At 32.8% G+C, this 13157-nt stretch overlaps 1 protein-coding gene and 1 long non-coding RNA gene across 7 annotated transcripts in view; one reads left to right on the top strand and one right to left on the bottom strand.

The window, feature by feature from the left end:
* The first annotated feature begins 43 nt into the window (after window positions 1–43).
* LOC136275514 (uncharacterized) lies at window positions 44–10015 on the top strand. Its single transcript, XR_010714097.1, has 2 exons — window positions 44–185; window positions 9857–10015. It is a non-coding gene; the product is annotated as an uncharacterized lncRNA (long non-coding RNA).
* LOC105339803 (transient receptor potential cation channel subfamily M member-like 2) overlaps window positions 2051–13157 on the bottom strand; it is a 30078-nt gene continuing 18971 nt past the window's right edge. For 4 of the 6 annotated variants that reach the window (XM_066084941.1, XM_066084940.1, XM_066084942.1 and 1 more), the window contains 13 exons: window positions 13113–13145; window positions 12703–12829; window positions 11335–11364; window positions 9884–10097; window positions 9286–9425; window positions 8191–8330; window positions 7902–8023; window positions 7679–7773; window positions 7161–7364; window positions 6447–6654; window positions 6109–6228; window positions 5730–5903; window positions 2051–4427 (listed from right to left, as the gene is read on the bottom strand). In XM_066084941.1, the coding sequence (XP_065941013.1) occupies window positions 4326–4427; window positions 5730–5903; window positions 6109–6228; window positions 6447–6654; window positions 7161–7364; window positions 7679–7773; window positions 7902–8023; window positions 8191–8330; window positions 9286–9425; window positions 9884–10097; window positions 11335–11364; window positions 12703–12829; window positions 13113–13145 (1709 nt within the window). In that variant the 3' untranslated portion in view covers window positions 2051–4325. The remainder of the gene's footprint in view (window positions 4428–5729; window positions 5904–6108; window positions 6229–6446; window positions 6655–7160; window positions 7365–7678; window positions 7774–7901; window positions 8024–8190; window positions 8331–9285; window positions 9426–9883; window positions 10098–11334; window positions 11365–12702; window positions 12830–13112; window positions 13146–13157) is intronic. The other 2 variants (XM_066084943.1, XM_066084945.1) reach the window with 1 other exon arrangement.

Genomic DNA, 13157 nt, shown 5'->3' with positions numbered 1-13157 from the left:
TTGATAGCTGGTTTTGATAACAACAGGATGTATCCGATAGAGCATTCATCTGTGAATTGTAAATGAAATTTATTGTTGTCAAAAGGCCTTTCCTCTGACAGAGAAGTGATTGTAGAGAGGGGCTAGTACAAAGTAGAACCTATTGAAAAGATACAGTTCAGGATATGGCTCAGGTCAACATGACGGTAATTATTTATTGAAGAACTTGTTATAATACCTCAGTATTTTTCTACTTTAAATGTCTTTTTATGCCCCCCTCCCCCCTCAACACGAATAACAGATACCGGTACCTACATGTAAACTCTTTAATGATAAGACAGATTAGTTCAAGAAGAAATTAACAAAATTAATAGTATTAGGACTTTCATTGTACTTTGTTTAATCCGTTTTCATGAAATGAACTGAGCAAGCTAGGAGTAATTATGAGAAAAGTTCAATTTTGATTAGATGAGGGGGATTGAAGAAATTGCATGCAAGTTTGAATTCCAAGTGTTATTACTTTCAATATTTACTTGAAATTCACAGAAAAAATAGTACATGTACAATTAATTAAATTATTGTTAATTTAGCAATATAAATAAGAGGCAATAAGCATCTCGTCAAATGTCAGTGGGTGCATGCACTTAAATTCACACTAGTGTGCATATATGTTGGGTGTATAATACCAATTGTTATACCCCTGTAAAACAGTTACTATATAACTCTATACGAAAAAAAGTCCAGCATTTTGACTGTTGGACTAGAACTGTTAAAATCGACTGTTAAAAAAGACTGTTGACCGGTGACGTCACATTCCGCGAAAACATGTTAGTGATTAGAAGGGGTATAACAAAACAGTTGTTTGCTGTGTCTTGGGCAACAGTTGATCTGTTGGACCAGCTTGCAACCTGTTGCCCGCAGCCTTCGGCCTTGGGCAACAGTTTACGAGACGGTCCGACAGATCAACTGTTGCCCTCGACCCCAGTCAACAACTGTATACCAGTAATAGTCACCGTGATATGCAAGTCAACTATCCTTTGACATGAATTTTGTTGGTTATATTACATGAATACAGGGATACTCCATACATTGAATTTTTTTTTTAATTTATTGGGGGGGGGGGGGGGGGGGTTAATGTTTCTAGACCCATCTGTCAGTGAGTCCTGTTTTGGTTTGTTGTTTTTTTAAATCAATCAGCACAATTTGTTAACTGCTAAATCTTTAGAACCACAAAGAAAATAATATGAAGATTTGCATACTAGTATTACCAGTAATATAAAATTCTTGAGTTAATTATTATTGTGGGAGTTTTACAATCTTGATAGCTCTTCCTTAAAGGAGGTTTTGTGCCAAGTTTGGTTGAAATCGATCCTGTGGTTACAGAGAAGGACATGAAAATGTGAAAATTTTACAACAATTCAAACAGAAAACTTTTGATCAGAAAAGCTCACTTGAGCTTTGGCTCAGGTGAGCCAAAAAGAGACAATTGTTTAAATCTATAAAGTAAAAATATTCTATTCTCTACAACTTTGGTGATAACCTACATATTCGTAGTAAACCCACTGAGCTACGCTGTTATGTGACAATATTGGGAAAGAAACTACTTACCTGGTATATAATTATACTTTACTTGGTTTTATTTTTTATTTCGATAAACAATATGTCACAACATGGAAGTGTCCCATACCATCTTAAGGACCATACTAGTATCTTGCCTTTTAGCATTCAGAAAGCCTTTGGTCTGAGGATACTCTGACAAATTTTACAGGAATTGGCAAAGTGGTTCTTCAGATATGGCCCACATTCTAATAATCCAAAACATTTATGCACACAGCACACATGGCCATCGTACACAGGTCAACTCTTTGAGCCTGCAGTTCAGAAGAACTAAAAAGTGAGAAATTACTCAGTAGATGTATAAATACACCTATCAATGGCTCAGTTTGGCATTTTCCAAATGTAAATTACCAAAAAATGTTTCCGTGGTCAATGTTGATTTTGTATTTGTCACATATAAAATAGTTTTGGTGAAGCTGCATGGAGTCTGATCACTTGATTAAAGACAAAAAAACTGGTTAAAATTTTTATATATTTGAAATGTACATGGATTTTATTCAAACCAAACCCTGTATTTTATCTCTATAACAAATACATCGTACGTGTACAACTACTATTAATACTAAGGAAAAGCTAAAACATGCTACAATCTGTTAAAACAATTAACTAGGATAGAATACATCTAATTTACTTTAGATTAATATGAAAGGAATGATACGTACAAACAGCAGCAAACCAATACATACTTTTTCAAAATCATTTTTTGATAAAAAAAAAAAAAAGCCCTAGACATATGGTAACCCGTAAATAATTCTGTAAATATACGTATGGATACTAGTATCTGTGCGTGGGATATTAACATGATTTTTTTTTGCGGGAAGGAAATTCATGTAAACATTCAATACTTAGGGTATATTCATACTAGCTGATTCACATACATGTATGTTACATTTCGAAATGAATCAATGTAATATTGCAGTTAAACCTTCATATGTGTTGTTTCTACTGTGATGGATTCCTATAATTTACAACTTCTTTTTCCATGTATATTATATTGAAAAGACAGGATAAATTTATAAATCTATAAAATTTATTAAGAAATTCCTCTTTCAGAGAATTGTGTTGGTTGAGTAACCCTTTCAGGGCTCTGGTATAATTCAATCTATACTATACACTTAAGTACATACCGGTACATTTATAACCTAAAGTTTCTCGTGTTCATTAATTTTCTACTCATCTAATACTTTAACAAATGAAGCACTATCCATTAAAAAAAATACTCAAACATTTTATGACACAGTTACCTTAACAATAAAAAATACAACACCTTTTATTATGACACGTTCATTATGGAGACAGTTGCTTACAATAAGCGGAGATCAATAGATCAGCAACCAATGGAGACGAAAAAATAAGCCTCAGTGTGTAGCACCATAGAAAAAATATCATGCAAATTCACCGTTCATACAACCAATCATAATCCCAATTAGCTACTATTGGTTTTGTTCATAGTATTCTACTTTCTGCATGTGTTATTCAATGTATCATGCATACGAAACACAAGTACTAGTTTACTAGCTTACTTAAAGTTTGGGTGTTCAATATGACATTTATTTAGTATAAACCAACCTTTTTCCATTGCTAGAAATTTTCGCAAGGTTTTCCAGAGCCTAGTCGCAAATATTTTTCGCCAGGAACCAGTCATAAAATATCACGGGACGTTATTTTATAAATCTACATCTTGATAACGAAAAATAGGCCCCGCAAACCAGTTTACCTCCAGTAAGTCACAAAAGGTAGTTGTTGCGAAAAATAGTTGGTCAACAGCATTCAACTCCATGACCTACATTTAAATGAAAAACTTAGGACAACAGACTAGTATCTGGGAGAAAAAATAACATAATCAAAACTAAATCGAAACAAAATTTAGTCCTAGAAATAAATAACCCCTACCCTATTTTTCAAGTTACATTTATGACTAATCAAAATAAATGAACATTTATAATATAAAAGGCAAGACTATCTGTATTAAACTGATAAGATATACATGTAAAAAGTAATAAAGTATAAATAATATGGCATGTCAATAAACAAAAGATAAATTGATGAGCAAAAGCAACATTTAAAAATGCACAGTTGTGAAAAATTAAAAAAAAACATTGAACACATTAATGATCAATTACACATGAACATTTTAAAAGTTCATAAAGTTTGCAACAAACCCTCTTCAAAAAGATGACAAAAATTAACAGCAAAACACTCATAATTCAAATTTACCTATTGTAAAATACCTGTAAAAGGCCTGTTTTCCTCGGAGGTGGGCTAGAACAGTAAAATCTGCTACTTTTATTATATCAAGTTGTATCAAGAAATATTTTCAATAGATCTCCTAAGAAAGGAGATAAAAAGATTTTTCTTTCAGGGAAAAATAATAAATTTTTATAAATAAAATGAGAAACCCAGTTGAACCATTTCATTTTGTGAGATAAGGTCCCATAATTAAACTTTAGTTGAAACTTCAATATAATTAAAGTAATTATCTTTAAAATTATAATGAGCTCTTACAATCAATAATTTCAGACTGCAAAAAAAAATATACTTGTAAAATTACTTGTAAATACATGCATGTAAAATTTTCTTTAACATTGCACTACGTCCTGCACCTTACAACCTGAATTAAAAAAAAATGTTTCGTTCACATACAAGTACTTGGAATATGTTTCAACACATAAGGCATATAATGACTGTGGGCAGACTTGCTCTCACAGTGACCGCAGTTACAACGGTTTCTAAAAGTAGGCGCCTTGATTTCGAGCTGCTTCCTGTACAATCAGGTTTTGATTTCCAGGAAGCCGAATATATGATGATACTTCCTTCCATTTCTTCTCTTTCTGCAAAACAAAAAAAAATCAAATCAGAAAATCACAAGATTGGAAATGATAAATGCATGATTACAGAAACACACTCATATTACCTGTACATGTACCATGGTAATTCAAAAGAAAATTCACTCGTGTACTACATGTATTTGGAAAGCTTAAAAAATATGCTTATTTCAACACCCTTTTAGAAGGTACAAGGTATGGATCAAAAGGGCTAAATCTAACGTCTCAAAACAAATTTGTTTTAATGAATATTTTGTTTCTGTGCAAAGGAGAAATGATTAAGCATTTTTTTTCCCTTTGAAATCAAATCATGACCATGTACAAAAGCCCTTTGAGCTCATTATTATAGGTAAAAATTTGTTTCTTGAATAAACGTGCAACTTTCGCAAACAAATGCGAAACTTTTGCGAATACATGTGTAACCTTCATGAATAAACGCAAAACTTTTGTGTATAAACCCGTTAGTTTCTCGAATAAATTTTAATATGAATATAGACATTGCATACAAAGGCTCTTATGAGTTTATTTGGGAAATTCGTGAAACTAATGCTTTTATTTACAAAACTATTCTAACCTGTTTATTTGCGAAAGTGATGTGTTATATCGTGAAGGTTTTGCGCTTATTGTGAAACTAATGCGTTAATTCGCGAAAGTTATGCGTTTATTTGCTGTTTATTCGCAAAAGTTACGTGTTTATTCACAAAACTAACACATTTATTTGCAAAAGTTATGCTTTAAAACATGAAAGTTACCCAATTATTCACATTTTTTTTAACCTATGAAAATAAGCTTAATGGCTTTCGTAACCATACCCCTTTAAGGATGAATAAGAATATACATAGTGTGTATATCATATATCGCATACATCAGGTTTTCTTTTCTTTTCATTTCCACATACCATTTGTGGAAGCAAAACAGATAGAAAACCTGCGGCTTGTGATGATGTGTTTTTATTTTAATTGACCTTTGATCCAGAAAGAACTCATGCATATGTAAAATCCTCCCATACCTAGGATACATGCATTTAAACGACTTACATACATATCTTTAATATACAGAAATCATACAAGACAGGTGTGTATCAGTACATTAATCAGTACAGTATAATATCTAACCATCAACAAACATACATTTATGTTCATACTTTTCTCCTTAATTTCAATTCTTTGTTTCTATGACTGTGCTAGCGGTATATTGTTATTTGATATCAATGGTTCAGAGCAAAAATATTATGAACTTTTGTCGTCATCTGAAGTTTCATATTGATATTTCAGAAACATTGAGAGTTGTAAACAAATATACACATACATCTTTGATCTTTAAATCCAGGTTATCCGGAACATGGTAGTGGATGTTCCAGACCTCCGCTTCCCTCCAGGCATTATCCGTATTACAGGGGTCATCCATGTAACCTTTGTAAATCTGACCTGAGGTGAACCCAGTGAAGGGCCCAGGATGAGGCTCAACAAACTGCTCAAAAAACTGCAATTTGATTCAAAATACATTTATGAGTTTAAAACAGTAACAAGGTTGAGAATCAATAAACCACTATATAACACATCATATATAGGAATCTCAATAATGTAAATGAAATCAAAAAATATAGCAATTTAAAATTGAAAAAAAATTTACTTTTGAGAATGATGTTTTGAATATTTTTTTTTCATATTTGATTTTTAGAACTCACCTGAACCATTTGTTGTTCTGTCATGTTATTGTTTAACTCAACATTGCTGGACTCAAAAATGTTTTCCAGGAACTTTCTGCAGACAGCAGAGTAGAGAGATATGTCCCCATACTCCTTGCCCTATAAAACAAACAGAACATATGACTTCATCAGTCTGAGAGGCAGTATGAAAAAAAACACATTAAACAATAAAAAAAGATACTAATCCATGTACCATACTGTCAAGTTCTTCTTATGATTTTAAGCCAATATTAATTCCTTACATTTAATTATGGATCTACAGAACCTTAAACAGTGCTTCAGTTCATATTCCTCTCAGTTTTTGTTCCTTCACTTACACTGGGCAGGGTGATCTCCCCTGTCTCCCTCTTCAGTACAACAAGGACCTCTAGGACCTTTTTTCCGTCCACTGTTATAAAGTTTTGCTGGCTCTGGCTGGTGGACTGGTACCGCTTCCACCGGGACACCACCAGCATCACACAATGGTTTGGGCCCCACCGCCTCAGCTTCCCTCTCCCTCTCAAACCAGTTCGACCCATCGGGTTTCTGGAGATAAAACATGCACCTTCCTATTTGTAGGTGAATCTAGTGACAATTTATTAAACCTAGTACCGGTACACAATTATGTAAAAAGTGCTGTAACTCCCATGCTTACTGAAAATGTACATTGTACCAGTTCTCTATTAAGTGTAAATCATAGTACCTTTCTCATTATGTATTGTGCACTAATATCATAACAAACCAATTACATGTACATATTTAGGATTTAATAGAATACAATAATAAAGCTTTTAACTTAGAGAGAAAGATTTCACTTAATTTTGAGTGCTATTTATATGTGTTAGTAGTATATCTGTAATTTATGTTCATTATATTATTGTAACAGCTATGTTTGATTTCTTTTCTCAGTTTGACCTGGTTTTACATTCACCTGTTAGAATGTTTAAAACCCTGGCAAATCAGAAATTGTCAATATGCTCAATGACTCAAAAAACTTTAAATTTTCACAAAATTAGAAAAAAGCCAGCCAATGCTTAATAAAAGATTCTTACATGGGCATGTTGGAGGAGTCAAGCTCGTATCGTATGGGCATGCCGTCCTTGGTGATCCAGGACACCCTGTTGACCTCCACGTTCGTGTCATTAATCACATATGTTGCGGAGTTATTCCACATTGGCACCTGAAATCCCGTTGATGACAGTAAACTGACACGCTCTGCTTGGCTCTGGCTGCTCATGATCAACCGCTCTGTGATTCTGTACAACAACGAAAAACACCCAGAATTAAAACACTATAGATTTTTTTAAAAACAGTACTTTATATTAATTCTATAATCTATGCTTCTATTTCATTTTCCAACTCAAAATTGAAGGGATCTATGTTTGGAAGTACTGTCTAAAAACCTATCTCTAGTTAGATTTTTTTCAGTAATGCAATTTTTTTTTTAAACCAGTATATAAATTTTATGTTCGGTAATTAAAAAGAACATGCATTATGCAAAAATATCCTATTTAGTGAGATACTGATCTATTAAGTCAGTTTTCCTCAGTGTATTTTGGCCTGAACTTACTCTATGAAGTCTGGATCTACCAGATTTTGAACTGACTCTTTGTACTCATCTACTGGTTTGGTGTACAGCACAGGGTCATAAGTAGGGTAGGGTTCCTGAAAGATAGACTTGGCAGTTCAAGCCCTCTGTCTGAACATAACAGAGTATCAAATTTTGTTTTTTTGTTAAACAAAAAATGACAATGGTCTAATATCAAGCTTACTTAAGTCTATTTTCTGCTTACCTCCCAACTGACAAATTTATCAAAGACCGGAAACCTTTGTAGCTTGGTCTGAGGGTAAGGAGACTGTCTGCTGGCCATGTGTAGGTTAGTGACCGTCTCAAGCTCCGGCCGAGCCTTGGGATCTGTGGAGAAAAAAGAAAATACTGGTCATCTATGGCAGCTACTGTCAGACTGTCACTTTATAATGATATCATTGGATCAAATATCATTAAAGCAGATATATTTATCAGGAATTAGATTTAATACCAATTAATTTTAATATGACTTTCTGTGCAAGAGTAAAACTGACCTATAGTGTCTATTTTATGAGCTATCTGTTCCAGGGCCAGACTACAGACAATCAACTGTCGTTCAAGGTTCGACATCTGTTCTGTCATTTTGTCATTGAACTCTTTTTGCAGCTTCGATTGGGTTACCAACTGCTCAATTCTAAAATTAATAATAATTAAACTTAACAAGGACAATGGACCTAATTCGCTCTGCGCAGATACATGTACGTATATATCATGCACCTAAAGTTATTGTTTTTTTCATAAATTAATAACCACAAAATGTACATAACCAAGTTTGCACAGTACCTTTCATGAAAAATTGAAGAAAAAAAGATACACCGCACTTTGGCATGTGCCCCGTAAATACTAATTCGATTACATAGTCATTTTTTTTTTTTTTTTTACATGATATTGATTCAAAATCATCATATACCGGTAAGTTTTATTTCAATTCCAATAGAAAATGTATAACAGAATTTTTTGAAAATTATTTTTTCTCTCTTAAGAATGCTTTTCCCCAATAGTCAAATCCACACTTTGCAAAAGTTGTTCCCCTTTGCGGGGTCAACCCAAAGGTCAAAAGGGAAAAAACAACTTTTCCCTTCTTTATGCAACCAAATATTTGGGCGTCCTGTGAAGAAATCTCTTGGAATTTAATTTATTCCTTCGATGTGTGGGTTGCCCCAACTTGGGGCAATCAAAATTCACAGCGGAAACGGATTTCCAATGTCAAATGACAAAGTAACAATCCTCTTAACTTCAAAGGCTACTGTGAGAAATATATGGGTTTTTCCCTAAAGATGGCGGCCATGGGACATAACTTTTGTAAAGTGTGGATTGGTCTATTGGAAAAAGAGAAGTAAAACATACAATTTTTGGAATGGTCCCTACTTTAAAAAATCTAATTCCTTTTTTATATGTAACTGTACATTATTTTTTGATTGATTTTGATATATCATTAGTACTGTAATTGTAACTCATGTAAAAATTTTCATGAAAATCACAATGAATGTAGAAATGAATTGGGTCCGTTATCCTTAAATAGAACTTTTATCTTGAATTGTGAGCATCTGGAGTATTTAAATGTCTGAGATGAAAGAAAGACTTCTGACCTTTGGCTTTGTTCTTTAGGGCGAGCCTCCTCTTTCGTGGTTTTTTCGGTCTCTTCATTCAGCTTCTTCATACAACTCTTCCAATAGCTATAGTCCACAGAGCCACGAACTTTAACAATGGAAAGTTTGTTTCTGCCATCCTTTAATCAAATAAATAATTTTCCTTTTAAAATAAGCAAAAATCATGAGAAGGAAAGGATGGGTAAGTAAATATACCATGGAAATATATGACTGACTGGGTCCCAAACCCAGGGCTCCTGTAGTTCTTGTCAGGAAGTCTACCTAGGCTACCTAGGCTGAATATATTTATAACACTTATGGCCCAACTACTATATAAATATGCTTTCATGAAAATCATTTAAAAAATAGATCTACAGTAAAAAAAAATGTCTCCTTTTCATAGAAAAATGTATAAACTCAACATCCTGTATAATGAGTATAATTATATTAAAAGCAAGCATAAACAATAACTTAAAGAACCTTTAAAACAGAAATGAATTCTTTGCATATCTAATTGAAATTAATAAAAACAGAATTCAATACATGTACACATTTAATGAAATTTTTACAGGAGTGGTTTATCTAAATCACTAATTACCAATGCATCCTTCCTCCTACAACACGATGATTTACAACACCAGCCAAAAAAGTGCTTGACTTTCTTGAAGATGAACTCTAGTGACATGATGATGTAGCTGATGAAATTCAACGGGGCGGGCAGTCTGAGGCGCGTCTCAAAGTCCACTATGATGCTGTACACCTGGTACTTCCAAATTTCCTCTGATTCTGATTGCACTTTGGCATTGGTGACACTGAAAATAAAAGACACTACCCACCATATACACGAGTAACCTTTTGCTTCAAATTTAAAGCTGCTTGGTCCGATTTTATTTCAAATTTAATGCACGCTTTTAAACGATGGTTATGCTTAGTATACGTATAATAATAGACATTGCAGTAGTTTCCAGTCAATCAAGCCAAATTTCAATGAAGAAAAATTACGTACAAACTTTGCTAACAAAACAAACGAGATAAAAGGGTACGGCGTTAATTCGCCTCATGTTAAATTTCACCCCTGACGACGAGTCGGGTATGGTTGTATTACGACTTTGACATCGCTTTAAATAAAGGTCGAAATGATCAGACAAATTACAAATAAACGTGTACGTTTTGTTCGCCAATATCTCTGAAGTTTGCTTTATTTACAATCAATGCATTGCATGCAGGTTGGATAACCCCAATCATTCGGGGGACGAAACCAAACGGTTTCCTTTTCTAAACATTCCCGTGATGCATTTTGATTTGTTTTTTCGTTTGCCCAAAGAGAAATTATTTTTATTTACTTTGAATATTTCTAACTTTGAAAGGAGACTGATTCTGCTGGTGTAAATAGGAGAAAGTCCATAACTTTCTAAGATAAATGGTTTGTATGGAAAAAAATATGATAGTGTATTAACAAAAAAATCGGACCAAGCAGCTTTAAGAATTTACTTCTTTATGTGGCGTACACGTAAAGTATTGTAACAAGTATTCCATATTATCTGAAATTAACGAGAAAATTATTAATGCACTCATTCTCTTTAGAGGACCATCCAGCTACTGTACAAAAAACAAACTTCATTATTTACATTTCCTGCAAAATTCTAATCAAAACATTTGAAAAAATAAGCTACAATCTCTGCAAAGTCTGAGAGTTCTTTGACAGAACCTCACTGCACAATGATCAAATTTATACTGGTAATTCATTTTTCTGTACACTCCAGCTTTCTAGTTTGTCAACCCCCAAACCACTTCTTTCTTGTCTACCCCCTACCTTTTTCTAGCGTGTAATTTAACTTCCTACCTCTTTTAAATCTTGCTAATAATACAGCTAAAGAAAAATATATCCTGCATGAAAAATTCTAGCTCTTTTGTTTTTCCATACAATTTACATGTATCTATTTATTTTAAGTTTTGATATTAATCAGAGACCTAAAGAAACTGTACATTATAATGATTCTCTAAATCATTAAGAATTTGGACCAATCAGAGAGTGTGTTTAATTCCTACCATGGTCTAGGACGAGTCCTAAAGTTTGCTCTGTTTGGTTAATTCAACATGGTGGGTAGTCACAGGCAATAGTAAGTATCAGGTTAATCAAAATGAAAATCAAAATCTCCATGTTGTGATGTTCTGTCATAAAACGTATAAGTTACAGGTGTGGAGGACCATTAGTAACACTGTATTTAGTAATAATATAGTTATTCAGTGAAACAATTGCATCCAAGCTTTGTAACCCAAATAGCATACATGAGTACACACAGCAAATTCTACCTTGAATTAAATCGTGAATGCTAATCTTTAAAATTAAAACAGCAAGTTAAATATGGATAATATATAAGGAAAATTATACTGGAGTGTGTATTATGTTTTTTTCTTGTAGGCATGCATTGAAATAGGAACATCAAGAAAGTCTTCAAACAACATTTAAAAGTCAACTGCTTTTGAACAAGAATTTTGTAAAAAAAAAAAAAAAAAAATTAGCATGTTCGAATTTTACAGTTTGAAGGCAAAAAAAATAATTTCATGTTTTATAGAAAACAAAAACAATATTGGATGAAGTGGCTAAATAAATTCCCATTGTAATGAAGTCACTCTTTAAACAATGTCCTTCTTGCATATACCGAAATTGTTTTTAAAAACAGCATCTTATTGAAAGACTAAGAGATAAAAAAATCGTCCTATTTTGATTGAAATTATTACTTGATGTAAACAGTAAAACACACTTGTATCGAACACGCTTCTAATGAATCGATGTTTATAGTGAAGTTATTTTCATTCCCCTTGGGTTTTAAACAAATTGTGAAACTAATGGATATAACAAATTACAAATTACGTCTAGGCCTATAACAAATAAAATCACCCGTCCCTGGCACCTCATTGTAAGCGTGTTTTACTGTAATTTACTAAAATTTCTTTTGATGTTGTAACTGAACTTATCATGTAGGAGAGTGAAATAATGAGTTTTATAATGTCATTGATTAGATACTGCATAACTCCATAACCATGGTTTTGTAATGATTAAATACTGCATGACTCCATAACCATGGCTTTGTAATGATTAAATACTGTATATCTCCATGACCATGGTTTTGTAATGATTAAATACTGCATAACTCCATAACCATGGTTTTGTAATGATTAAATACTGTATAACTCCATAACCATGGTTTTGTAATGATTAAATACTGCATAACTCAATAACCATGGTTTTGTAATGATTAAATACTGCATGACTCCATAACCATGGCTTTGTAATGATTAAATACTGCATGACTCCATAACCATGGCTTTGTAATGATTAAATACTGCATATCTCCATGACCACAGCTTTGTAATGATTAGATACCGTATATCTCCATAACCTCCAAATCTTACCTGAACAAGGCATACAGTAGGGTAAGGAGAATGAGCTTTGTAATGACTAAATACTGCATAACTATGGCATAGCCTCCAAAACTTCTATAGGGGCAGGATGCATACTCAGGCTGGAACCGAATCTGGGCTACAACAAAAAGAAATAATGCAAATTTTGTGTGTACACAACATTCAAAGTTTATTCAAGCAATTTGTAAATATACAAATTTCAACTGTTAACTGGTACTTTTAAGATGAGAGAAATGCCTTGGTTTGCCAAATTTAGATGAAAAGAATTTTTTTCTCTCATTGAGATTAATCACGTTATTATAATATAATAATACTGTTATTATCATTTTACACTCTATCAGACATCTGGATTTACATGTAAAATAAGTAGGATTAAAATCAAACAAAATTATTTAACATACAAGTATTTCTGTTCCAAAATGAAGCTGCAGAATCTGAAAAAATAT

The sequence above is a fragment of the Magallana gigas genome, chromosome 5 (genome assembly GCF_963853765.1).
Source record: "Magallana gigas chromosome 5, xbMagGiga1.1, whole genome shotgun sequence".
Taxonomy (NCBI): Eukaryota; Metazoa; Mollusca; class Bivalvia; order Ostreida; family Ostreidae; genus Magallana; species Magallana gigas.
The sequence above is the reverse complement of the archived record's forward strand: the minus strand, read 5'-3'. Positions and strand labels throughout refer to the sequence as shown.